The following is a 27483-nucleotide window of genomic DNA, read 5'->3' as shown; positions in this document are numbered from 1 at the left end:
ATATTGACTACTGAATATTGCAATATTGACGGAAAGAGGTTTTTTTCAATGATATATTTATTAAGGCACAAAGCGGTTAGCTTTATGATGCCAAGGGCATTTTCTTATAATTATTTGAACTGGATAGACGGTTGGGTCTTGCGTGTTTTCCAGAAGACATTGATATGTAATTGTAGTGGCAGCATGCTTGTCTATGTGAGTCTGAAGGAAACACCCTCGGGCCTCGAAGATCCGGCGGGTGGCCCGCATGCTATTCATCGACGGGAGACTATTTTAGGAATTTTAGAAGGATTTTGTTCTGTTTCGCCAAAATTCACATGTGAAAGAATATCGTATATGTTGTTAAATGGAATCGGGAGTAGAATTGCTTCTTGTTCATTTTTAACCTTAGGTATACTTTTTTTAAACTATACTAGGCTAATATAGTATTGGAGCACACTAGAGATGGGTAATCCGTTCACGAACACTTCAACGAATTATTTCTCCTCCAAGAGTGAACTTTAGTTCTTTATTTAAGAATGATAGTTCTCTATATAGAAATGAAAAAAATTGAATTCTTAGAGGATATACACAAATTAGTTGCGTTATTCGGAATGTTTCCTGGTTTGACGAATCTGGTAGAAAGTACACACATTCGTGACCTTTGATAACGTATAAAAAGAATTGTTGGTAGAAATATTAATCTAATGAATCTGTAATCTGTAGCTCTCATATTATTTGCGAAGAAATATACAAAGTTTCAGAAGAACGAAACCAAACAGGTTGAAAAAGGGATAAAATAAATGATATATAAAAAAGAAGAACGAAAGCACAATTCAATAGAACTAATTCTTTCGGCAGAACTATTAAGTTTTGAGCGATTCTTTGTAGTGAACGGTTCTGCCCATCTCTAGAATACACTTCTAGTTTGAATCCTAAGAGTCTTAAGAACTACTGATTTTGCAGAAAGCCTTAACAAGACTTATTAAGTGGTAGTGTTACAAAAGACTGAATAGTTCGAACAATAACAATTTCAATTTTAATTATAAGGCTTTAAAATTAATTCTTAATTATTTGGCTTTCAAATGACTGATGGTATTTCTGGCTACCTAGAAAACACTAACAATAATCGAATTTGGGGTAACAGCTGCACTTAAGAGAATTATTGAAGAGAGCATGAAGTCTGAATAAAATGTGTTGATTTTTAGACAAAATAGCAAGAATGTTAATGCTGTATTCCTTCGTGAAATGCAGGACTTATCACTTTTATCATAACCGCTGGACAGCTATGTTTCTTGTTTTAATCCTACTGTTACCTCGAATTAATTTGAAATAGTCAAAAATATTGAGTTTTTATTTTGAAGAGTCAGTACATACTAATAACATTAGTAGCAAAGTAACAGACGAAATAAAATTGGAATACATTGAGCTACCAATAGTACCGGTTCTAAAGATGAATATTTGGACAAATTGTGGATGAGGGTTTTAAACGTCGTTCCAAGGATTATTTAAATCTTAAATCTTCTATTAAGCAAATCCTCATGCTTAAACAAAAACGTTTTGAAAGTCTTGTGGCTCAGCGTTTCGTTGATAATGTTATATTGAATGCTGGGAGCGTAATTAACAAAACAGCACTCAAAATCATATAATCGATACAAGGAGGCTGTCGAATCGAAGAAACAGTTTCTAATTAAGATTAGAGCTTATATTTTCACTCTGCTGATCTCCACCTGTTCATCGATAACTTACAAATGATAGCTAGTTCAATGTTTATGTTATAAAGAAACATTGCTGTCACCTTGTTTTAACCAGTATAACATAAAAACATACTTTTGACTAATTCGTATCAGAACTAGTTGCAGATTGCTGCTTGGGGCGCGAGCCAAATATGCCGGAGATGTGCGTTGAACGGTTTGACACGAGCCGAGACATCACACGAATGAAATCGCGACTTACGTTCATCCCCTTGAACCAAGGTTTCATCAATACTCTAGGGATAGCCAATGTAGCCATCGTCCCAGTTCGTCATTGCTCCATGAAGCTTGTCAACTTTCAAGATTTTCTGACGAGATATACTGACAATTCATTGAAGTATCACCTTCTAATGCGCCCTACTTAGTCAAGGAGTCTGCCTTTTCATTGTTTGGAATGAAACAATGTGAAGGGACCCAGAATAATGATATTAAAGTCCGTCCACATAAAGCTCTCAAGTGTTCCCGTATTTTCCCCAGGAAATATGAGGGATACTTCCCTCGCTTCATTGATCTAATAGCCTCTAATAAGCTTAGACTGTCCGTGACAATGAAGTAATGGCATTTGGACAAAGTTTCAATGTTCCCAAGGATTGACTGTTTTATAAGTTTGTTAAAAAAGATATTGGGGGATAATGAAGGATGTACGTGATCCGAAATCCCTTCTTAATTCACCTAGTGGGGTGATAATGCCTTTCTCTTGTCACAATAAACATTGCATATCAAATAACCTAGTAGTAGGTTTCAAACGTTACATCTCTCGAACCGGAAATATTCGCAATAACCCTCCCAAATTTGATTGACATTGTTAGCTTTCAAATAAGATTATCGAAATTCGTCATCTGCGAGAAAATTCCGCCGATGAACAATGTCGGTTACGTCACTTATACTATTATATCTTCAGAACCAGAAGTGACAACCATTTGGTTTTCGAACCTCATCCAGAATTTAATAGAAGCTTTTAAACGAGCCTAGGTTTGTTGAAGTCGGTTTTGATATCTCTTATGTCACTTATACCATTATATTTCGGAATCGGAAGTACCTGCCATTTGATCTACGAACTTGATCCATAATTCAATAGTAGCTTTCAAACGAGCCTAAGGTTGTTGAAATCAGTTGAGGCATCTCTGAGAAAATTGAGCAGTAAAAATATCTTCGAAAAGTGCACACACATACGCATATACATACAGACATTTTTCGATCTCGTCGAACTGAGTAGAATGGTATATCACACCATGGGTCTCCTAGGTTCCGTTCGAGAGTCGGCTTTCCAGCAAATCTCATATCTTTCTACAGAGAAAGGCAAAACAATAATTTCTGAAACTAGACGGTGAAAATCGATCTCATCAATTCTCACCGATTTGAAAATGTTAATACGCGAAGCGTGTACGAGGAAAAGATTGGGATATGCGGAAACCCTCACTCTGAAGCACACCCACTTATATTACCCATTACCACGTATTCCATTGTGCACTGACCGCAGCAGACCTACTTTCGAGCCCGAACACAGATCATTGATCGTGGAGAAAAAAATGTTTCAAGCCAACCGAAAAACCGCTAACCGCTTCAGAGCGGATGACTTGCCATACGCACCCGAAGGAGCGCAGTTGGCCAAGAACGAACGGCAAACGAATTAAAGTTTCTCTTACTCACCGAAGTAACCCGAGACAAGATCGAACAAACACATCAGGCCTCTTGGATTGCTACCAAGGTACTGGCTGAGCAGCAGGAAGAGAATGTGAATCATTTTTCTTTGCCGCTTGAATCTTCGATATGAGGTACCGACCAGTAAAACCTGTCCCGTATGTACAGTTAGAATCTGTTGGGTTTCGTAGTTAATCCATCGACCGGGCTTCGATAAGGATCAATCATGTTTGTCCACCACCAGGAGAAGGTACACGAACTGTGATAATTATTTTCTTCAGTAAGAAGTAAAGATCACTCGTTGAAAAAAGAGGGCCATATAACTGTGCACGGAATTGCTTCCGAGAGATTCACGTTTGATCGTCTGCTGTTTTGCCCTTGCAACGTTCGGTGGAATTGTGATCGAGTCAGCCTTGAGAAAAAAGATACTAACGAACAAGTTGAGAAACATCGGAACGTGCCAAGATGCTGATGGAGGCTGATAGAACCGCAATCCAATGGCAACAGCTGTCTGATCCTAATATTTAGCATTTACTATTTCGTAAAGAAATCGTTGCAAGGTAAATGGACTTAACAATGAATCAAATTAAACCGTGCAAGATGGGTTGGTATGCGGTACAAAGGCAAGAAGACTGTTCGACCGTGTTCGTGATGAAAAAGGGTTATTTCGCGATTTGTATTAGGTTGAGTTGGACAAAGTGATTATCTCTAGGTTTTATGGTAAATGACCGCCAAACGAGCCTATCAACCGGTGTGGGGCCTCAATCTCCCATCAAGAGTTGATATTTTGCTGGAATTTGTATGTGAAATGATTGTACTTATAGCGATTATTGGTCTGGTTTATTAAACTGTTCGAATTATAATTCGAAGTCAATCGGCAGCTTTGTATTCTCTCTTTATAATTATTTTAGAAAAAATAGTGTAACATTTATTCAAACGTTATATAAATGTTAACCTTCAGCATAATTGTAGCTCTAGGGTTGAGCTGAGAATCGAGTTTTGATAGGCCGCCCAAAATACGATCGTGTGTATTCCAGTATAAACTTTTTCAATTTTAATGATATTGAAATAAGTTTAAGGAAGAATATAAAGGAATACAGTGAAAATTCGAGCGTCAGAAATCTCGACAAACAGCTCTGACAGCAAGCGGCAATATTCAATAATTAATGCACAAGCTTCCAAAACAACTCACACGCATTCAGGTTACTCACTCAAATCTCCGTATAGATAAATTGTATGCACATGAGGCAGTAAACAAAGTGTTAATTTCATTGCGCAATCGACTAATTAGTCAATACCCACTCTAATCCCTTGCTTCTGCACATTCTATATTAACAATTTTCACATCACCCAAGCAATCCAAAACCCAACTCGGCGCGATGTGCTGATGCATTCGTTCGTCAGTCGAATCGTATTTAGGTTTCCCATGAGCTTTCGGCGTCGTGTTAGGTGACTCCCAGGTGAAACACATTCCTACCCAGCTTCTGCAACCAATGAGCGATTGTTCGCATCACTGCTGAAAAAGTTATCTCATCTCTTTGAATTTTTCTTGCCCCAATCTATTTTATGCCTTCATGTTTTCTACGGTAACGATGATGGGTGTTTGGTATAACTAGCACCTAAACACACAATTTTGCACGCGAGATCTCTATCCTCCTTTGCTTGGCTCATAATGGGTGATAAAATCTTCATCGGAAAGTTTCGTTTGTTCGCTGACTTCCTCGATGAGGCGCCAACTGCCTATACTTGGATGAAGAAGCTCGCCACGCTCCATTGGTTCACTTCCCTAAATGCTTTCGGTTACCGGGCAACCTCGGTTCGGCTGATATTCGGTAGCATAGTTTAAAACTAGATAGTTGAATCGAATTTCCAAAAGTGTTAGGGTCCGTCAAAATGATATAAAACGGTCACCATTGGACACAGGATTAGAAAGTTGTCATCGGCCATCGATTGGTCGTTTTGGGAAGTACAGACAACTGAAAAATACGGAAACTGATTAATTATCTTACTTGGAAGATGTGTCCTCCACATCCTCATGCTGTTACTTTCACTGCTGCGGTTCGGAACATCCACTGGTCATAACGATGCGGTATATTTTTGGCATTTTTTTTCTGCGTTATGTGAGATAAACCAAAATGTCGCAAAGATGGTTTAGTGCGAAACTCTGACCGATTGTGTTTTTTGCCCATTAGCATGACCATTTGGATGCATCATCAACCTTATACTCTAAAATATATGAGGTGTTTTGGAGGCTGCTGGGGAAAAAGTGAATGGTTTCAAGATGGTTCACATTCCGCTCGGTTTCGTTGGCATTTTGGAAAGTGATTTTTTTTTCTAGTAGGATGTCGTCGGTAAGCGCAGCCTTTTCTGAAATGGAACTGCTTATGCAATCGCAATACCCAAACTTATGTTATGTCCATGATCATCATATAAATCAAATGCGACAAGCTGGTATTGTTTCTCAGGCCATGTAGTTCAGGGGAAATGGAAGGTCATGCGTATTTATGTCTGCTCAATCAATAGAAAAATCAACAGACGTGGAAGGTCAAATGTCAACCCGCAGCATAACATTTGATATTATAGAAATTTACTTGATGAAATTGCAGTCTGTTTTGTGTTTGTGTGATTTGTTTGATTTTTCCGATGAGATTTTTCCTTGTTTTGTTTTTCTTTGCTTGCGTTCTGCCTGTTAAAATGTTACGAATGACTCAATAATGAATACTTCGGAACTTGTGGGGAGCATAATGCTACAAATTACTGCCATCCTGTCCTCATTCCCTGGTGCACCATAAGTCATAATCATGCTTCGGAATTTAACAACAAACTACGGTTGGATGGCGACTTTTGCGGAGCAACCTCAGGTCATTATTCTTGTTAATACCAAAACGACATTCAATTACCGCAGTACTACGTTGTATTTGCTGTTGCGTTGGTTACTTGGATCGGTGCAATCATTTATGCTGTCGGAAGGAAGCCAAAGTGGCACGGCCGCCTTAGAGCATTATTTATGCAAACGTATCCGCAGTCAATAATAATCAGTGTGTCATCAATTTTCATTTCGTCATATTATTACAATCTGGCTGTTTGCGTCCATTGATTGAGCCCGATATGCCTCGATGATAGCTGACGATGACGTTGTTGACGGCTAGGACATGACCCACAGCCTACTTATTTTTGGTAAGAGCAATTCATCTTGGTCGTTTGGCGTATCTCATTCTTCAATTCAATGTTTGTGTCTGGTATGAAAGAAATGGTCCTCTATTTTCGACTCGAAACGCATTTACAATAGTCGATATTGAAGCAATAATCGAAAAAAATCTTCATTATCTTATCAACAATTCCTTAAGTTTATCAACAAACCAAGGTTTCCCCCCCCCCATTAGTGTTTAACAATAATGGTTTTGTTGTACAGCATTGCTGATAAAAAAAACGATGGAACGGTCCACACTGTTTCACCCAACTTTGATTGATTGAATAACTTATAGAAAGGTGTATCGGCATTGCATCCGGTAGAATGATTGTTCTTCGTGGATGTGACTAGAACAGTAAAATTTCGTCATAGTAGGAGACAGGGGTATTTTGAAAATGTGTCTGGTTCGCATAAATAAAAACTGTTTTAATTAACCTAGTGGTGTAATGGTGCCTTCATCATTTACTTTTATAAGAGAAATCGATGTAACTTCACATTCGGAGTATTTTGTCAACACCTTGAGACCAAACCGAAACAGGAACTGTGAATTACATTGTTAGGATTTTGTACGTTTTTATTATTGCAATGCGCTTAAAACGTCGTTCGAGACCACAAAGATATCAAATTCTTACCGTTGAGCCAACTGACAAAATCAGCTTGTTTTTTTCTCTAAAGCACTAGAATGAGAACATATTCTACAAAAATGACCCCACATAAAACATTGACTTCAAAACAACGTTAGTCGATATAATTGGTTTAAGAGAACGTAGAAAAAATTCGACACATAACTGAAAACAACACTAACATTTAACTGATTCCACATACGGTTCGATGATTTGATGATCCATCGGTTATTCAATTCTCTTGGTTATATGTGAGTAAACAGAAATAACAGAGTGCTTGAGCTTTATCAAATTAACTTAAACAAAGTACTAAGTTTAATCAATGAATCAAATTTGGAGTGAAATGCAAATAACTTTTTTCAGTCTGAGTGGGGTTTGAATTTGAGTCAATTCATAATTGCAAGGAATCCAGAAAAGAATTTTGGGAGCGACGAAGTTCTCCGGGACAGCTAGTAATACCTTATGATAAAAAAGAACCGGAATTTCCAATTTAAAATTCCCGCGCTTGTCCAATCCGTAAACTTTTATTCTCTCAATGTTGTCAACACTTTTATACACATTCTGTCAAATTTTGACGCATATCGTTTACGATTAGTTTTTGTTTGGCGTCTATACAAAGAAGTTGAACAATTTTCGTGTGGCGATTTTTATAATGGATGAAAATTTAGAACAACGGCTCGCCTTCGAAGCGCGATTCGGTCGATTGTTGTGCGGTTTCGACGTCATATTCATAGATCCACACCACATCACCAGTTAAGATGCATTCGATGAATGTGGGGTCACTATCTGCGTTGGAAATCATCTCTTTGGCCACACCAACACGACGCTGATTTCGAATGAAATTCAGCTTTTTTTGGCACCAGCCGAGAAGCGACGCGTTTCAAACCCAGAACATCAGTTAAAATGTGTTCGGCTGATCCATAAGATTAGCGAGGTGATTGTCAAAATCAACAAAGGTGTGGAAAAACCTTCTTATTATTTCTTATGCATTAAACCGGGGTAAAATGAATGATATAATCTCATGCATTAAAAATATTATTATTAACAACATTCATAATATATTTGAACGAAAAAAATTTTAAACTGTTCAACAACTTGTGAGCTCGAAATAGTTTTAACATTTACATAGTTTTTCCGATCAACTTAAGGAATGACAGTGTGAATAACGCTGTGTTCCCATAATTGTTACTGCTTTTGAGATCCGATCTTCAAGAATTCGCCTTTAGAAGAAGAAATCGATGTTTTTAATGGAACTCCGTGCCGATTCATACAGTTTCATTGCGGTTAAAATTGGCTGTTCATTCCCCCTTTGAAGACTTGCTCTCGTTGCAAGACGCTTTACACTCCCAGCCACTCCACCACAAGGTCCTTTTCCATGAGCAGTCGCAAAAAAGTGCGACTCGGCTTCAATTTGGAAATCGGAGTGATGATAATATAAATTTGCGATTTTTTTATATTTTTGGACTGCTGTGGAGCTCCATCCGAGAAGTAGTAGATCTTTTCAAGATTTATGATCATTCTTCCCAACGAAATGAAGCCTAATTCTGCTAATTTCATCAGTAACCTGTGGTTGCTGGTTTCCGGTCCTGATTGAGAGAAAATATACTGGGACAAAAACACACGTTTAACTTATCAAGTGAATTTCCACTCACACATACTAAAATTGTTGCTAGTCGTTGAACTCGTAAATTGATGCTATTCTGAATTAACTAATGAATTACGTCGTCATACCTGATGAATTTTTTTGAGGCCTATATTAAATAGTTTAAATAATTAGATTTAGTAGGCTGTGACATTATAATTTCACTTTTCGTCATTTTAAATACAGTTTTCACTTGTATCACAATCAAAGCGTGCGCTGACTACACCCGTCATTTATTCGATGCGATGCGTTGAAATCAACAAATGGTTAGATGGACCATTATTCTAAAACTGAGTAACGAAGGGCACAATCCTAGGTGACCGGTTGTTTGTTGGTGTAACTGAAGCTGAATGCTCTGAAGGACAGCGATGCGCTCTAGTTGCTTACGCCGGTTCAGTTAGGCGGTCAGCGGTTAGCGAGACCTCATACGTTGAATAGGTAGAGCATGTACGATTCTGTCTCGGAACAAAAAAGCTCAAAAGTAAAACTCTGCATTATTATTCACACAGCGAATAGTTATTCACACTTGAAACAATACAAAAAATAAAGCTAACTAGCATCAACTTTTGAACTGAAGCCGAACGTAACACGTGCACTTTTGTAAAATCAGATAATTCGTGCAGGCTTCCGGAGTAAAATTCGGTTTCGGTCAGTTTTTCGACGGGGGTCAGTGCATTGAATGTGGAAATGGCTTGTAATTTACAGGGAAAAATATGACGTTGTACGGCTGTCTGTTGTCGGTCGTTGGACCAGTCGCAAATGAAAGGGAAATCGTTTCGCTTCTATGAAGTCGCGGTTTGAAGCAAACCTGAAAAATGCCGATCGTTTTTCCCGGCGATGATAGTCACTCAGGCGGCGATTTGCGATGTGCCGACAGACAGTAACTGAACTGAGGAGCGGGTGGAAATTATAGACTTATTAGTGAAGTGTTGAAATGCCTTGCTTCAACACTTGATCGCGGCAGGCGGTGCTTTATGGGGTGGAACATAGTTGTCATGTTGGAATGTTTTACTTTTTTTCAGTTTTTGTCCAGACGTCATCGAATCGGTATGAAATGGAAAGGAAATGATTTGCGTTGTTTGAAATTTGAAAAGTTTGAGCTCTTTCATACAGTTTTTTAATTAAATAGTCTAAGAAAAATAAATAGTCTGTTGATATAAATACGGGTTACTACAAGTTCTCATTTGATAACACAATTTATGTGTTTTGTGGTCAGTCGGCGTTGAACAGTCGTTCGCACCACACGCAACCTAGAGTTTCATTGATTCAAGGCTTCAGTCTTTTTCAAGGCTACCTGAATCACTAACAGTCTTTTTGAAGACTAACAATTAGTCAGCCTTTCTCAAGGCTATACAAAGAGTGATATTCTAATATAATCAGTCCTTTTCTAGACTAGGAAATTAATCAACCTTTTTTAAGGCTAACCATCCAAAGAATTATTCTTCGAACCAATCAGTTTTCAATAAGACTACCACAAAATCAGTCTTCATCAAGACTTAACCAAACTAGGAGCCTATTCGAAGGCTAATTTAACCTAGTTAATTAATATTCTTCAAAAATGCCTGCGTCCAACCGATGAGACGACGGAAGAAATCCCAATCCGTTATTCCAAATTTTTCTAACAACATCTTCTTACGATCTTACAGAACCTGAAAAATTAGAGTCCTTGCCAAGGTGTCGGTCATGGTACCAAAAACTGTCATATGGACATACGGTGATTGAATTGTGGTAAATCGCATTTCAAAGCCGTCTGTCCAATGAATGAAACTACTGATAATTTTTCATGTTCTAATTGTGATGGAAATCATAAATCCAATTATTTGAAATGTCCTGTTAGGAAAAAAAATGAAACGTCCGTTCACTTAGTCAACAAGTCAAATCACCTACCTTAAATTTACAGAACATACCTGAAAATAAAAAAAACGATACAAATGCCACGCCTAAGGCACTTATTTCTTCGAATGTAAAACAAAAAACCAGGTTCGCCTTCCAATTCGTCTTCTAACGAATACAATCTATCAACACATAGATCGGCCACGTCATCTTTTTCTAATGAAAGTTACGCTATCGTAACAGGTAGACATCTACCTACCAATATTCCTTCAATGCCATTCGCTTCTTTAAAACGAAGTCGATTTGGGCGATACAACGGAAAATAAATCGATTTACCTACAAGATCTACTTTTTCAAATGATCATCCAAATGAATTCGACTGCATCACTGTTTGAAGCATTTCAAGTTGGAAGGCTATTTGCAAATAATATTATAATAAATTTAAAATTTAACAATGGTGTTAAATAATTATTTGTATATTTGAAATTTGAATGCTCGATATTTAAAATCGAATGCACATGAATTTTATAATGTTCGCGAAGTTCACAAAATTCATATTGCCATTGTGACAGAAACATTTCTTAAACCAAATGTCAAATTGAAAAGCATCAATTCATCGATTTGACAGGTTTACTGGAATGGGTGGTAGAGTAGCAATTTTTGTCCAACGGCAAATTAAATATCGATTTTTATTTTCTTTCAATACTAAAGTTATTGAAAGCTTGGGAATCGGAATTGAAACCATTCATGGAATTTATTTCATCGCTGGAGCATATTTGTCAATGCACCAATGCACCAGTGAACAATTGAATTTCTTTATAGGCGATTTACAAAAACTCACAAGATATCGACCGATTTTTTTCGTAATAGGGAACTTTAATGCAAAGCATGTCCAGTGGAGTTGTAGGCAAAATAACAGTAATGGTAAAATACTTCATAATCAACTCTCAGCTGGTTACTTCACAGTTCTTCATCCCAGTAATCCGACTTGTTTCTCTTCCGTGAAAACCCCGTCTACAATTGATCTGGTTCTAACAGATCAAAGTCAGATTTGTAGTGAACCTATTACACATGCTGACTTTGACTCAGATCATCTTCATGTAACATTCAGATTTTCCAACGAAGCTATTATTAATACAATTAGTTATATATTCAACTATCATAAGCTAATTGGTTTGAATACGGATATCACATTGAAAATCATGTGGATCATGAAATTATTTCAGAAAATTCTGCAGAAATCGACACAGCAATAGATAATTTGAACCATTACATTATCAAAGCTAGAAATCATTCAGTTCCCAAAGCTCAATCTAAATTATAATCTCCTATCATCGATGACAATCTTCATCTGCTCTTTCTGTTGAAGAATGTTCGTCGACGACAATATCAACGTTCTCGTGATCCTGCTATGAGAAACATAGTTAAGGATTTACAAAAAGAAAGTAAACATAGGGGGTAGGGTCTAATACTTTTGAAAAATCATTTATTATTTTCTTTGTATTTTATCATAATAAAACATTTCAAGAATCTTCTGTGAAATTTTCAAGCCTATCGGAGAAAAATTCGGCAAGTTATGGGCCTTTATCTTTGCTTATCTCATACTGCGAAGAGATAAGAGCTCGGCACACAGGTCCAAGATTTCTGCTTCGATCGACTTAAAAACTTGACTTGAGTAATAAATTGTTTCCATTGATTTTATAGACAAAAAACTTTGAACGCGTTTTTCTCGAAAGCAGGTTTTGAAAGTCCGTGTCCATCGTCTTTCAAAAACTACCGAACCATTTTTTTTCAAATTTTGCACACACTTTCTACATATAAAAATCCAGACCCAAACGTTTTCCTTTTCCTTGTTTGTTACTTTGGGGAGGTTTTACAGCTACAAAATGGCGAATTTTTTCGTGAAAAATCGTAGTTTTCACTTTGAACAACCACCAAAAATTCAAAAAATTAAAAAAAAATCAAACAGAAATGTTGGGTTCTAGAAAAACTTCTACTCTAACTATGCTGCGTTTGTTTGTTCATTTCTGATTAGTCTGCGCTGAGATACAGTGGACACCGCAAATCATGATTTTTAAGAAGCGTTCTCAAAAATACCTCTTCACCGACTTATTTCTCAATTTTTCCCCCGAAAAAATTACAAAATGTTGTTCGAATGATGCTTTTCATCATGCCAATAAGTTGAGTTTTGTTGCACGATAACTTTGAAAAAAATTCTCAAAAATGATGATATTTTTCATCATTTAGACCTTTTCATAGACACAACTTATACAAAGGTTATATGCACATAGTTAGAATAAGCGGCAATAGTAAAATAATTCTATCGTAATTATCAACTGCCTGTATAGAATCGGATCGCGAAACGAGAATAAGCGACCGTTTGTTGCTTCAGAGAGGATCCCCACAGCAGCGTGCTAACCTTTGATTCTCAGAAATGTCATCGAGAGAAATTCGCTCTCACACTGCTGTCGATTCCATGTTGAATGAGCCATGCCGGGTTTTTGTTGTTGCGATGATATCCGTCTCTCTTTGATGGCACTGATTCAATCGTGTGAAGAGTTGCCGGTGAGCGTTCTTTGATACGATAAAAGCCATCCTTGAGAGAGGGATCTCTGTTCAGTGCATTGGCTCAAAGGATGAGATGACAATCTGTGCATTTGCTCAGTTTTTGCCTAACAGAAATATTTCAAACTTTCAATTAATTTTTGGTGATATTGTGTGTGTGTCAAATTCCGTTGATTTCAGGTTAAGTAATCAGAAAAATAATAGAGAGAAACGTAACCACTTAGTCGTTTGACAATTCTTCTGTCCGAAAACATAAATTCGAACAAATAACTTTTGAATGAGACGAAGTTCGACAGGTCAGCTAGTGTCACATAATATTATAAACAAATTCCGACAAAAACCGATGCAATCTTCAATTGAATTAATTCGCTCTGTGTATTATTTAGTAAGTTAGTGTATAAGTTCCTTTTTTCCATTACACAATACAAGTAGGTTTACAATTTTCCCTACACAAAAATCACAGAATTGCGGAAGCAAATGATGTTTTAATGGTAGTAACCAAATCATGCATACAATAGTGCTGAAAAGTCACCACTTGTGGCTGAACACCCAATTTAAATCTTAATAATTTAAATTTAACTCATATTTCAATAAATATTTATTTAAAAATAATGTGTATTGTGGTATGCGTTACCAAAACAATCAGAATCAGTAGCTGATTTGAATAGTACAAACAAAACTGTGGGTTTGAAGATTTCCCAAAAAATCAGTTTACCGCTCTTTTATTTCCATGATAGTAATTAGTGAACGGTTTATGCTTCCTTGTTTTCGGAGCGCAAAAAAAAAATAATTACTTTCTTGCTGTCTATCGATAGCCATTATATTATTGCTTATTTTGACTGAATTCGACCGCAGTGTGTCGGCTTTTTATTCCTTTTGTATCATTATTCTCTCAATCAGCTATCGATAACATGCCGAACTGCGTGGAGCAACTGGCAGTTGATTGCCGTTGGTCAGTTCAATGTCAGTGTTACGAACAGTCAGCAATTTGAAATGATTGCTCGTGAAGATGTTGAACTTTTGACTGATTAAAAAATAAACTGATCATGCTCAGTAGCTAAAGTCTATGCACCACAACGGTCATTTTAGTTATGGGTGTTTGACAGTAACTGTTGACTTAGTCTCTTACGTCAATCAATGTTATTGGAAAATTGTAGTTCCCACTTGGCAGAAAAACATGCACCAATCAAACTGCTCAGTGACTGTGAAAAGCTTCCATCAGACACGGCAGTTGAACAAAACCGTCAGAAAAGTATTCACAATTATCACCGTCATCATCATCATCATCATTTCATTGAACATGACGCTACTAATGCAACAGCTAAGGAATCCCTTTCCATTTCATCGACAGTTTCAAAACCGTCTGGCACAACACTTTTCCCTTTCAACACTTTTCTTGTCGGGTTTCATATTGCTAACACCACGTGCACGCGACAAACTTTTCCCACACAGTAACCGGCGGTCTACATTACGGCATTATTATTGTTTTGATGATCGTACGTAGTAGGCTGAGTGTAGGTGGTAAAACTATGAAGATGCCAGGCAACTGTTACAACACTCATAGGCTGCTGGGATCCACAGATAGGAAGATGCATTCGGAGAGATGTCGGGCAGGTGAATAAAATTAAATGGATTTCATTGCAACGGCGCCTAATGCGAAAAGTGGTTGGAAGGGCTCTGGGTCACCCCGGGTCGGTGTCAAATCTGGCACTACTAAGCAGCAGCACTGAAAGCGGAACACTTTCACGTCTTTGTTGGCTGATGGTGGAATGCAGTGACTTTTCCACGTTTTACTGTGCGCGCAGTTATGTCAGAGACAAGGTCATAATTATCTCACGGCGCCCGGTAATTTATTTCAGCATTATGAAGCTGCGCGTTTGTAGTTCCTAATTGAATTGTTTACGGATGCTGGGTTTTAAGTTTAACGTTTAGTTGAATTATGGTTCCATTTTGATTTTGATATCCAACGATAATTTTTTTTAAGCATTGAACGATGATCAGCTTTCTAAGAAGAAATCTTGATTTCAAGGCATAGGACCTTAAAATATAAAACCTGAGTAGTACCAATACAGAAGTCTTTCATTGCTTGCACTGCCTAATTGTTCAACTACGATTACCTTGTGATGTTTTGTTTTTCATTTTAAAGTACGGTATACCCAAACCTTCGTTTACGAACATTTTTTATACGTTACCTCGTTTTACGAACCAAATCCCAAATAACGTAAACTTTTTTCACGTACCTACTTCGTAAAAAGAGGTTTTGGCATACATCGAAAGCGATTTCCGGTTCATTCATATTCCATGGAAACTACTACAATATGGGTATTTTTGGAACGGGATTAATAAGTAGATGTCGGAAAACGATGTTTAAAATGGTTCTGCAATTCAAGATGGCTACTTCCGGTTTCTTGATATTCCTTGAAACCCCTTACAATATGGGTATTTTCAGAAAGAATTAGATTTCAAATATTCATATCCATGTTGGATTCAGAACGATCACATACATCGTTTTTATGGCACTGCTTCAAATCCTTTTCGAAAATACCCACACTGTAAGGGTTTTCAAGAAGTATCAAGAAACCGGAAGTCGCCATCTTTACTCTTCATATCGAAAATAGCCACATGATGGCGGTCTCCACATTCATTACACAAAACTTTTTTACGAAGTAAAAATGAACCAAATCCCAAATAACGTAAACTATTTTTACGAACCAAATTCCAAATAACGTAAACTTTTTTTATGAACTACTTTCGCATGAGAATGTCGAAATCTGCCAGAAAAAAAGCTGTCTGCAGATGTAAGTGACGAACCCGGTTTTTTTTCGCATCATGTTTTCCGCATTTTGCAACCCTTCCCAGAAAGTGAATGTGTTGATGTGTGAAAAAACCTCTTAGCTGGTCCGTAGGCAATGTTGAAATAACTCTACCCTGATAGATTTGATGTTTCTACTTTTCTCTCTGCCGCTTCTATGGAAATTAATTGCACTCATCACTGTCGTGACTTGATGCGATGCGGGTTGCCAGAGTAATTATGAAATCAAAAAAAAAATAAAAACGAGAAGCCTACTTTGCACTTGGCCATTCGTGAGCGGGTTCATTTATCATACCATCAAATGATTAATATTAGCATGGTATTTCCACACGATCGCGTAACTAATAATGCAATTCCCTTTCATTTGTTCTTTTGCAGAATCGCGCATATCAGCAATTTCGTTAGAGCGCTGCGAACAAAACGATGCAACAAAGTTGACTCATATCAGGAACGTGTGAGCAAAGCCGCCCGTAATCTTCGCGATGTGATTTCACACGATCTTTGAAAGATCTCAATCAAACAGTGAATCGATCGGACCGATCGAGATTATTTGCTTGCCAAAAACCAGTTATTTGAGAAAAAAATAAACAGATAAACAAAAATTACACTAAGCACAATGGGACTGATAGGTAGACGAAGATCGAGCTTCCTAAAGATCATCGCTCTGCTGGCGGTAGTATGGTTTATGTTTGTTTTCGTCATATACTCCGATGATGGAAGTGGAAGTTCAGGTCGTTCGGTGGGTAGTGGCAGTGCGGCCGGTCCGGGCGGAAGCGCATTTGAGGCTCCGAGGAGGCTACCGCTTCAGGGCATACGGGATAAGTTGAATCAGTTTATCATCAACGCTCGAGAAGATGCCAACAAGGACGAACTGGGTCAGGACGGAGACGTAGGAGGAGACTACGTTGATAACAACATTGATCGTGATGAAAATGTGGCCGTCAAATCTGCTGAGAAGATATCGCAGAAGAAAATTCCACCGAAAAGCAGAAAGAGGAACGAGAACGCCGGTAAGTTAAGGGGTTGTTTTTTTTGTGTTTTTGAACGGCGGTACTTTTGAGTGATACAATCATTACAGATCCCGAAGGAGTGATAGCTCCACCGAACGAGGACAGTTTGGATTCGCCTGGTGCGATGGGTAAACCGATGATTTTACCGAAGGACATGTCTCCGGAGATGAAAAAAGCTGTCGACGATGGTTGGACGAAGAATGCCTTCAACCAGTACGCTGCCGACTTGATCTCCATTCGCCGTAGTCTTCCTGATCCGCGGGATCAGTGGTGTAAGGAACCGGGACGCTACCAAACCGATCTTCCTGCCACCTCGGTCATCATTTGCTTCCACAACGAAGCCTGGTCAGTGCTGTTGCGAACGGTGCATTCGGTGCTCGATCGCTCGCCTGAACCTTTGGTAAAAGAGGTCATTCTAGTGGATGACTTTTCGGATATGCGTGAGTAGTAGCCCTGAATTGATAGATTTTAGTGTTCTCATTGTACTCCTATTTTGTTTTTCAGCGCACACGCAGAAGCAGCTCGAGGATTATTTTGCTGCATATCCACGAGTGAAGATCGTCCGAGCACCAAAACGAGAAGGGTTGATTCGCGCTCGGTTGCTAGGTGCTCGTTATGCTACTGCTCCCGTACTGACCTACTTGGATTCCCATTGCGAGTGTACAACTGGTAAACTCGCTGAGGTTTGTTGCTTATGCAAAAAAATTGTCTAACCCAGATTCGTTTGTAGGATGGTTGGAGCCACTGCTTGACCGTATTGCGAAGAATTCAACTACCGTTGTTTGTCCGGTAATTGACGTGATTGACGATAATACGATGGAGTATCATTATCGGGACTCCGGCGGAGTCAATGTTGGAGGATTCGATTGGAATCTACAGTTCAATTGGCATGCAGTACCGGAGAGGGAGAAGAAGAGACACAGGGTAAGTGAAAGTTTGAAAAGGTTTGAATGGTGGAAGTTAGCCTTGGAATTTTCATTAGAGCACCGCTGAACCCGTATGGTCTCCGACGATGGCAGGTGGCTTATTTGCAATCGATAAAGAGTTTTTCGAGCGGCTTGGAACGTACGACTCTGGATTCGATATCTGGGGTGGTGAAAATCTGGAGCTTTCTTTTAAGACGTGGATGTGTGGCGGAACACTGGAAATCGTTCCTTGTTCCCATGTCGGTCACATTTTTCGGAAGCGGTCACCTTACAAGGTTAGTACTCTGATAGTTAACCGGCAGAATATTGATGTTTAAACGTCCGGTTATTTTATTCAAGTGGCGAACGGGTGTGAATGTGATCAAACGGAACTCGGTTCGACTGGCGGAGGTTTGGTTGGACGAATACGCCAAATATTATTACCAAAGGATTGGTAACGACAAGGGCGACTACGGCGATGTGACTTCACGGAAGCAACTTCGCGAGGATTTGGGCTGCAAGTCATTCCGGTGGTATCTGGATAACATTTTCCCGGAGTTGTTTATACCCGGAGAAGCGGTCGCTTCCGGAGAGGTAAACTTTAATTATTTATTATGGTTTTTTTTTCTTTCTTTCATATATTGGTCTGAAATAACAATTTTGAATCCCATGTATAAAATGAACAATTAAGGTAAGGAACATGGGATACGGAAACCGCACATGTTTGGATGCTCCCGGAGGCAAGAAAAATCTACGGAAACCAGCCGGACTTTATCCTTGTCATAACCAAGGCGGAAATCAAGTAAATAATCACGCTTTCATCTCCTAAATCTAGGCAGTTAGCAGAGCAGTTGCAGGAATCTGTCAGCCGTCATCTTCCCGATTGTTGCGGTCTATTTTTGTCTCATTATGTTGCGATTGAAAACAAAGCTTGTTTTTTCGAAGCTGTTGTAGAGCCTTATTTCATCTATTCTTATTATTCTTCGCGTTTCTTTTCTTTCTTTTCGATTACTTTTTCGCCCCCGGGGGCTGACTACAGGTAGCGAACCGATGGTCAGGTTTGTGTATTGATTCAGCTGCCAAACCCGAGGACATGCATACACCGCTCGGTGTGTGGCCTTGCCACCAGGCGGGTGGTAATCAGGTATTTAACCTCAATCGTAGACGTAAATACCCTTCAAAAAAACAAAATATAGATTTCCTTGATATTACGCGGGTTTTTGGTTTCCCCCTCCCGGTGACGGGACGCTTACTACGATCATTTAGCTTTTATTTGTGTTATCCGGTAATCCCAGCTATCGAAACAGATCGACGGTTACCTAGAAAGTTTTACTCATATTTTCTCATATGCTGTTCAATATTTCGTGCTGGCTGCATTACTGACACACTGACCGAAAGGTAGGAATGATAAGCTGGTTTTGGGAATTCTAGCTAAAAGCCTCACTAATCCATTTAAACTCACACGAAAAAAAAAATACTCATCAGGACAGAGTTTAGTACCATATATTCCCTAAAGGTTTCTGGTGTGTGCTCGAAACTCAAGCGTAAAGAGAATTCATATTGTGGAACGTTTCAAGATTTTCTAAACCGTAAAACTGTATTTGGTGGAAAAATTGGCTACGATTTCTTACGTATCGCTTCGATGCTATTGATAGTTAAATAGTACTCTTATGATTATTTGCGTGAATGTCTTAGATTGTATCCATCATTCATAAGAATGAATTTTTTAATATCGAACTTGTCGAACTGTTGCTCCGAAATACTTCCGGTGTTGTGGTCCTAATCTGAGAATGCGTATTGAAGCAATCTTGTGGCTACCGGAAAATTGAAAAACAGATCTTATGTTGCAGTATGAAAAGATTCTTACCATCAAAAAGAGGCATGAATGAATTTTTTTTAGCAGAAGAATGTGTTGTGCTGGACAAGGTCTTTTTCTTCCTGGTTTTGATGAGACTGAAACATATTCGTAACGATTGTTTTCACGAATAGGATTTGTGGATGCAGACTATGCAATGATCCTGATGAGAGGAAATCTGTTACAGGATACGTGTTTCGATATTATTTGGTAATTTTCAACAGTTCGAAGACGGCCGAAGGCCATTCGACTACCGAATCCGATAACCATCAGAGACCTACTCATGAATTATGAATTGCAAATACATTTCAACGTAACTACGACTACAGCTCAATCAGTAATGTCTGCGCTTCCGGAACTGAAGCGAAGTCGGCAAAAATCACAACATTCAACGATGAGAAAGTGATCAGCAACACGACAGAATTGTAGTGAAGATAGCTAAAACGAAGACGATGAGAGTATAATAAATGAACTCCTTAAAATTAAGGAAACTAAAATCGGCGATGAAGCGAACAAACAAGATTCAGATCGTTTAGTAGATCGGGAGTATAGAGGTATTGAAAGCTGGAATATGGAAGTAAAATCAAAACATTTCCTTCGAAAAACATTTTCGTTCGAACTCGAATTCGAAACGATTGGGCCTTGTCATCAGGATGTAAGTTCATTATATTTTCGATTACTTCTCAGACTACCAAGTTAATATATTTGTTTTTATTACTTACAGATACAAGGATTCTACGTGAACCGAAGGCCGAAATCAAGTAAAACACCATGCGAAAATCATAATAGTATTTAAATCAGTCGAAAAATGATCAAAAAAAGACATCTCAGTTGAGAATTCCTCAAAACTATACCCTGTTTGAAGACATTGCAGTGAAATGATTGGTTATGGGATAGATATTGACACAAAACACTAAGTGAAAAAGTAAGAAGCGTCAGCTCGTGATTGGATGGCAGCCATTCGGCGAACGGATATGCGTAGATCAAAGGCCGTTTCTTGAACTGCATCATCACAACATGCACTGCCCTCACGAGACAAAAGACGATCACAAGAAAGAAGCATTCTACGTTCTCTGGCTCCAACAAACAGAACCCCAAATCAAATACGTTCATCGAAGGCAACATATTTCCCGATTACAAAATTCAGTACCAACATGTGATAATACGCAATGTAATATTCATTGCCCGGGGAGACCGGGGCCAAACCGTACAATTTTTGACAATTGAAAAAAAATATTCATTACAACTAGGTTGTCGTCCAATTTATATATACTGTTGTTTAGCTTCAACCCTAATTTACAATTCCGAATTCGTGATTTGGGAAAAAATACATCAGTTTTCGTATCAAACAGTAAACAAACACTAAACATAAACAAAGGCACGAACCTTCCTCTTAACTCTACTCATACGGTTTTATACAACGTTAGGACCAACATTTTTTTTGCGTGGAAATTCATTTTTTTATCATATTAACCTCCGAGTTTACTTCCATAAGGTACGATCACATTAGCCAGTTTATCTGCACAAACTTGTACAGTTTGACTCTATCATAGTGTAATCGGTTCGCAGTTGTCTGCAAGCAGTCAAAATCGGCTTGACTGTCCATCTGTATGCAGTCAAAGTGTGCAGATTATCTGTGACAATGTAATCACAGTGTGATCATAGTCGACAGACAAACAGTTGAGAACTGTACAGACAAATTTGACTGTTTCTGAAACTGTTGTGCAGAAGTTGTCTGCCACAGATTCTATGACAACCAAAAACTTGTTTATTTCATCCAAACACAAAGTAAAACGTTCCAGCACCAGTGTGAGAAGTGAGTACACGTGGTTTTCCCCAAGAGAGTTGGTTTCGTGATCAATTTTTTTTTTCTAATGTGTAGAAACCAGATAGTAATAAAAAACCTGTTTTAATCCACCTAGTGGTGTATTGATGGCTTTCTCGTATTACTCATATTCTCACATTCTAATATATTCTTCGAATTAATTTTTATTGCTTCTTGAAAGAAAACAAAAAACAAATCAATTAGCACAACAACAACCAACAAAATGAAACAGTTTTGCTATTGCAGGTACTTCTGCAACCGGTGTAAATGAGGTCGGTTCGAATGACCATCTGTTAACATGATTAACAAACTGTATTGATTTTAGTCAATTTAATAAAATTTTCATATGATTCGGCTATCGTACTTTAAACGACGGTTTAAATTTTAAATACTTATAATTGTAGAAATGGCAAAAATGAAATTTTAGACACTTGCAACCGCGCAAAGCTCAGAAGCTCAGGAGTTTTGGCCTTTTATTTGAACCTAAATTTGTGAATATCGGCCAAGTGATCTCTACGAAAAGTGAGTGAATTTCATTTTTGAGTATATAACCACTATTCCAGGAACAGGAATTCGGGAATCAGGATAGCAAAAGGCTCTTTGGATATGATGCTGCGGCTCTTTAGTTCTATACACAAATATTGTTTATTTTACAAAAAAAAAGTACTTAAAATCGATCGAAATCGATTAACGAGTATTAGACCCCAATTCTATCTCTTAACCACGTGTACTAACTTCTCACCGAACCGCGTTGTCAATGTCGTCATTTCCGGTCGAAATAATGAAGCTTATCGTAGAATTCTTAATCAAAATTACTACTGAATTTTTCGAGCTCCTCCTTCACGATAAAGTGCAATGGATCTCCAGAAGCATAGTACTGTAACCTTTTGTATTGTACTTGGATGAAATAATTATGAAAAATTAAATAATGAATTAATGAAAAAAGTATTAAAATGCTGAACGGTAACAGAAAATGTGCTTATTTGAATTTTTTTCTAGAATTTGTAAATATTTACCGAATTTCCAATAGCTTATCATTCGTTCATTAGTTCGATAATTGAATTGATTACAAAGCGTTTGGTAATAAAATGGTGGATCTGTCAAAATCTGAACTCTGCCCCAAAGCGAATTCATACCGTTATACCATATTTGAAAGAGCTTGGACTGGAGACAACCTTCCCAAAATTTCAACTCTTTAATTGTCATATTTACGGAGGTAGGACGATTCTATGGATTTTCATTGCATTTCATTTTTTAATCTACCACTTCATTTACAATTTATTGAAAATGTATTTGTAGCGTGAAAAATACTCAACAATTGCGAAACATATTTTTTCACGCTTTCGATCTCGGGTTTTTTAGTAATAGCAGATAATGAACATATGATGTGAAAGAATCTCAATTTTTTTTGTTGTTATGACATCTGCTAAACATATCAAATATAAATCATAGTCATAGAACAAACAACATCGTATATTTTCGTCATTTAAAAATTGTCGAATTTTGTATTAGAAAGAGAAGATTTGGGGAAAGCATTAGAATTATGTTTGCGTTTGAAGAAAAATACTGCATAGTCAAATCAAAATCAGATTCAAAGTTCAGGAAGGATACAATCAAAGCACTTTACTGGGAGCTTCTCCCTCACCGTCTTATTCATTTATTTTCGAATACTATTTGTATCAAATGACACTAAATCAGTGAAAACCAAGATACAGATAGGAAATAAGAAACAGAACAAGCAAAGTACTGTAACAAAGATGAAATATTTTATTATAGAATCACTTGAAATGTAAATCATTCAGAGATAAAAAAAGGAAGGAAAACAAATATGAATTTAAATGAAATGACTACCATTTGTTTTCACGCATTGACTTTGCACCATTCTAATTCCTACGAAGAAGTCGAAAATGGAATGTCTGATTCTAGAGGTATCCACAAATTGCCAGAAAGATGGTCACTATTTCGACTATTTTTTTTTCTCATTCAAAATAAACGTTTCATTTTAACAAAAACACGCTCACTTCATACTTGGTTAATAAATATTTTTTAGATGCATCGAAAAGTTTTGGTTTCATATTTTTTTTAAACTGTGGAAAAGTTCAGTATTTGAAATTTTCTGAAATAATAACCAATCCACCATGTGTCTCCGGGCCTCGGAAAATTGTTCTAAAGTTTGAGCGATTTCTATACCTATTTTTGATATTTATAAAAAAGGTAAAAAACCGGAACACATTTATATACCTTCCTTAATTGCTTCCAAACACAACACACCAAGTAGCAACGCAACGAACTTCCGTTTGTGAGACCAGATCGATATTTTATCATAATGCAATATTCCGTGAAAAGTTCTCTGCCCCACAAACTTTCTTCCAGTGTGATCACTTTGTGCAGAAAAACTGCAATAAACAGCCCACTTCCTATATTTAAGTCTGTAACCAGTTTTATTTGTTTGATCAATGTAATCACAATACAGACATGCTCAAAAAGTCTGTCACAGTCAAACACAACAACTGTCAAAGTATTGACTGTCGGCAGTCAAACTTGACTGTTGCAGTCATTTAACTGTGAATAGTGTGATCACATTGCCAGACCAAATATAAACTGCCGAAAAATTACTTGTCTGTGCAGATAAACTGTGACAGATAAACTGGCTAGTCTGATCGTAGCTTTAGGATGTTTCAGATACGCCTGCTTCATGATGGTCGTGATACTTTAGTACTTTTAGTAGTTTTCGAGTGCTGACAAGAGCCTAACTCCAGCCAGAAAAGTATGACAGATGGAGATGAGAGAGAGATCCGGATTTTCAAGGTGCTCTTCTTCCGACGTTATCCTCGCAACGATTATAGTCATTTTTAAATACTATTTGATTGTTTCACTACATATAATTTTGTTTAAATTTGTAGTAAATTTATTTTTAATATTTGTTAAGCAATACAATAGAAAATTTAGATATCAATATTTCTAAGGTACATTTCAGGCATCCGTTAAGAATTTCAAGTTGTCCAGTTTAGCCCCAAACAGACATTTCTTTTTCGAGACGTAAACATAATTTTATTTTCCACGTGATAGAAAACTCAATAATCTGCCCAATATGAACTTTTAAAATCCTAACCAGATCGTCATTACGAAGAACAGAAATGAAATATACCCAAAAAATCAGAGAAGTTAAAAAAATTACAGTAAAAAACCTGCAGCTTTTGACGTCAATACGATTGACACCTAATTGAATTGATTCAGCGTCATACATCTAACTGACGTCTGTCGGTCACATGAAAGCGCGTTTACAAAGTTAATCCATGGATCGAAATAATTGTTGCTTCATAAGATATTTAGCCCCTCTCTCATCGACATAATAATCGATACGATCTCGTAGGTGGAAACCCAATTCACAGAGTATAGAATATGTTTGAATTTAATACGTAAAACCAGAGTAATGAGCATTATTTTTTGTTACTGTGTGAAGAATAGCTTTGAATTATGCGGGATCCAATGCAAACAAATCTGCGGGAAATGAAGTGTTTTCTGCCTCAACAGCTGGTTTTGGACGTCCATCAAGGCATTTGTAAGGGAGCGAAAGACAATCGCCCGCGATGGGGCTTCTTAAGCATAATTATGAAGCGAGTTGATCGGTACATCATTCATGGAACTAAAATTTTTTCTCGTGGTTAATTCTGTTTTCCGTCGAACCGAATTTTTCAACCCACTGTAAATAGTACAAATTGACTAGAATAACAGGAGTTTTGTTGAATGGGAAAGAAAATGTAGGAAAGGAGAATTCGAGCGGCAACCTTCTACCGAAGTTTTGGCACAACTTTCGGGCCTAGAGCTACCTTTGTAGTGCTGGGCAAGACGCGTCAGTGAGTAATTGGGTGGCAGTCGACACTAAGATGTGTGAGTTGCGAAATGAAGGCCATTTTTTCCAACTAAAGCATCACTAACGAGCACTGACCGCACGAAAAGACGACAAGAAAGAAGCGTTCTACTTGCAACTGGAACAAGCTTATGGCAGTTGGCCACGTAGAAACGTCAAAATTGTCTTCGCGACATGTATGCCCAGGTGATGCCGACCGGTAATCGGGTCGGATAACCTGCATACCGCATCGAACAATAATGGCCAACGATTTATTCACTTTGGGGGCTCCGGAGGAATAGTAGTCCAAAGCACCTTCTCTCCCCACAAGGATATCCACCAATCTACCTGGAGATCTCCTGACCAACAAAAAGAAAACCAACTTTTCTCGGATATCAACAATGATCGCACCTGGATGCTGGAGTAGATCAGTATTAAGCGCAACAGTTTGAAATGGCTCTACCAACGGAAGAGCATTTTGGTGCAGTTACTCTTGAAGAAGACTTGAGAGTCATTCTTAGGCAGCACTGAATCAGCGATACTTGCAACGGCAGCTCCGACTGGTCCGAACGACAAATGCGAACAATTAGTGGCAGAGAAGAATGCATATTGGGCGAGCAAGCTGCGACACCGGATGAGAGCAAACGAGAAGCGATACAGACAGGTGCGGAAAAAAATAAAACTCGCTGTCTCGAAGAAAAAAGTGTCAGCAAGAAGACCGAGATCGCGTAGTGATGGAATAGCTATTCCGTGCTAATGACATAAGAAAGCTCTACGAGAAGCTTAACGATAGATTGCGGTCTCAGACCTCCAAGAAGTCGAGGAGGAGACTACCAGGTACTACTGGCGAAAGCACTACACTGGGTCATTACCAAGATCTGGGTGGATGAGATTTTACCGGAGGAGTGGATAGAAGGAACTGCTGAACGTCTCCTACAAGGAACTCTCCTAAATTCTATGACGTCGACTTTCACCAATTGCAACCGAGTTTATTTGTTTATTTGTTTATTTGTTAAAATAATTCATCTGACAAATAATAGTCTAAATGAAGGGAAAAAGGTACAAACGGTCAATTTATAAAAAAGAAACACTTGATAACTTTTGTGCAAACTTATGCGATGGTTCCCCAAATTCGAATAGATGCTCAACTTTGGAAAATGCTCGGTTACATACTGTTATAGGTTCATGGTGTCCGAATGTAGTACGATGGAACCTGGGTTGAAATAAACCAGTCGAGCGTAGAGGTCGCTGAGAAGCACGGAAGTCGAAAAGAGATAAGATCTTGGGAGAGTCAATATCGCCGTTGATTACTTTAGCCACAAGTAACGCTTGCTGTATTTTTCTACGTCGCTCTAGTGTTTCCAGTCCAATCAGGCGACAACGGTCAGAATACGGTGGGAGATCCAATGGGTTCCGCCAGGGAAGGTCCCGCAAAGCAAATCGAATAAATCTCTTTTGTACACGTTCTATCCGTAAATTCCAAACCAGTTGGTAAGGACTCCAAATTAAACACGCATTTTCAACTAGTGGACGCACCAATGAGCAATACAACGCTTTCAAACAATACGGATCCTTGAAGTCCCGACTAATTTTTGCAATAAATCGGAGTTGCCGCGTTGCTTTGGAAATTAAAGTTGATCGGTGTAGATTAAAGGTGAGTTTAGCATCCAACAAAACGTCGACATCATTGACAAGTTCGACTCTATCAAGCGTTTGTTCATCAATTTGATAGTCAAATACTATTGGATTTATTTTACGATGTAAAGTTATAACTTGACACATCATGGTACTGATTATTAAAAAGTTTCGTCGACACCAGTCTACGAAAATATCTAGGAGCTCCTGAAGATGGACACAATCTTCAACAGCACGGACTGCCAGGTACAGCTTCAAGTCATCAGCGTAAACCAATCTGCATCCGACGCCAAGTAGTAAAGCAGCATCGTTGAAGAATAGCACAAACAGTAGTGGACCAAGGTTACTGCCCTGAGGAACACCC

At 38.1% G+C, this 27483-nt stretch overlaps 1 protein-coding gene across 5 annotated transcripts in view; it reads left to right on the top strand.

Annotated features, from left to right (window-relative positions):
• Positions 1-27483, top strand: part of LOC131439215 (putative polypeptide N-acetylgalactosaminyltransferase 9) — a 103919-nt gene that overhangs the window by 71499 nt on the left and 4937 nt on the right. For 4 of the 5 annotated variants that reach the window (XM_058609971.1, XM_058609970.1, XM_058609972.1 and 1 more), the window contains 7 exons: positions 16418-17049; positions 17118-17489; positions 17554-17718; positions 17780-17973; positions 18032-18250; positions 18315-18548; positions 18646-18756. In XM_058609971.1, coding sequence (XP_058465954.1) covers positions 16656-17049; positions 17118-17489; positions 17554-17718; positions 17780-17973; positions 18032-18250; positions 18315-18548; positions 18646-18756 — 1689 coding nt within the window. In that variant the 5' untranslated portion in view covers positions 16418-16655. Of the gene's footprint in view, positions 1-16417; positions 17050-17117; positions 17490-17553; positions 17719-17779; positions 17974-18031; positions 18251-18314; positions 18549-18645; positions 18757-18993; positions 19099-27483 lie in introns of all 5 variants that reach the window. The other variant, XM_058609974.1, reaches the window with a different exon arrangement.

The sequence above is a fragment of the Malaya genurostris genome, chromosome 3 (assembly GCF_030247185.1).
Source record: "Malaya genurostris strain Urasoe2022 chromosome 3, Malgen_1.1, whole genome shotgun sequence".
Classification (NCBI taxonomy): Eukaryota; Metazoa; Arthropoda; class Insecta; order Diptera; family Culicidae; genus Malaya; species Malaya genurostris.
This window is presented reverse-complemented; position numbering and strand designations above follow the sequence as displayed.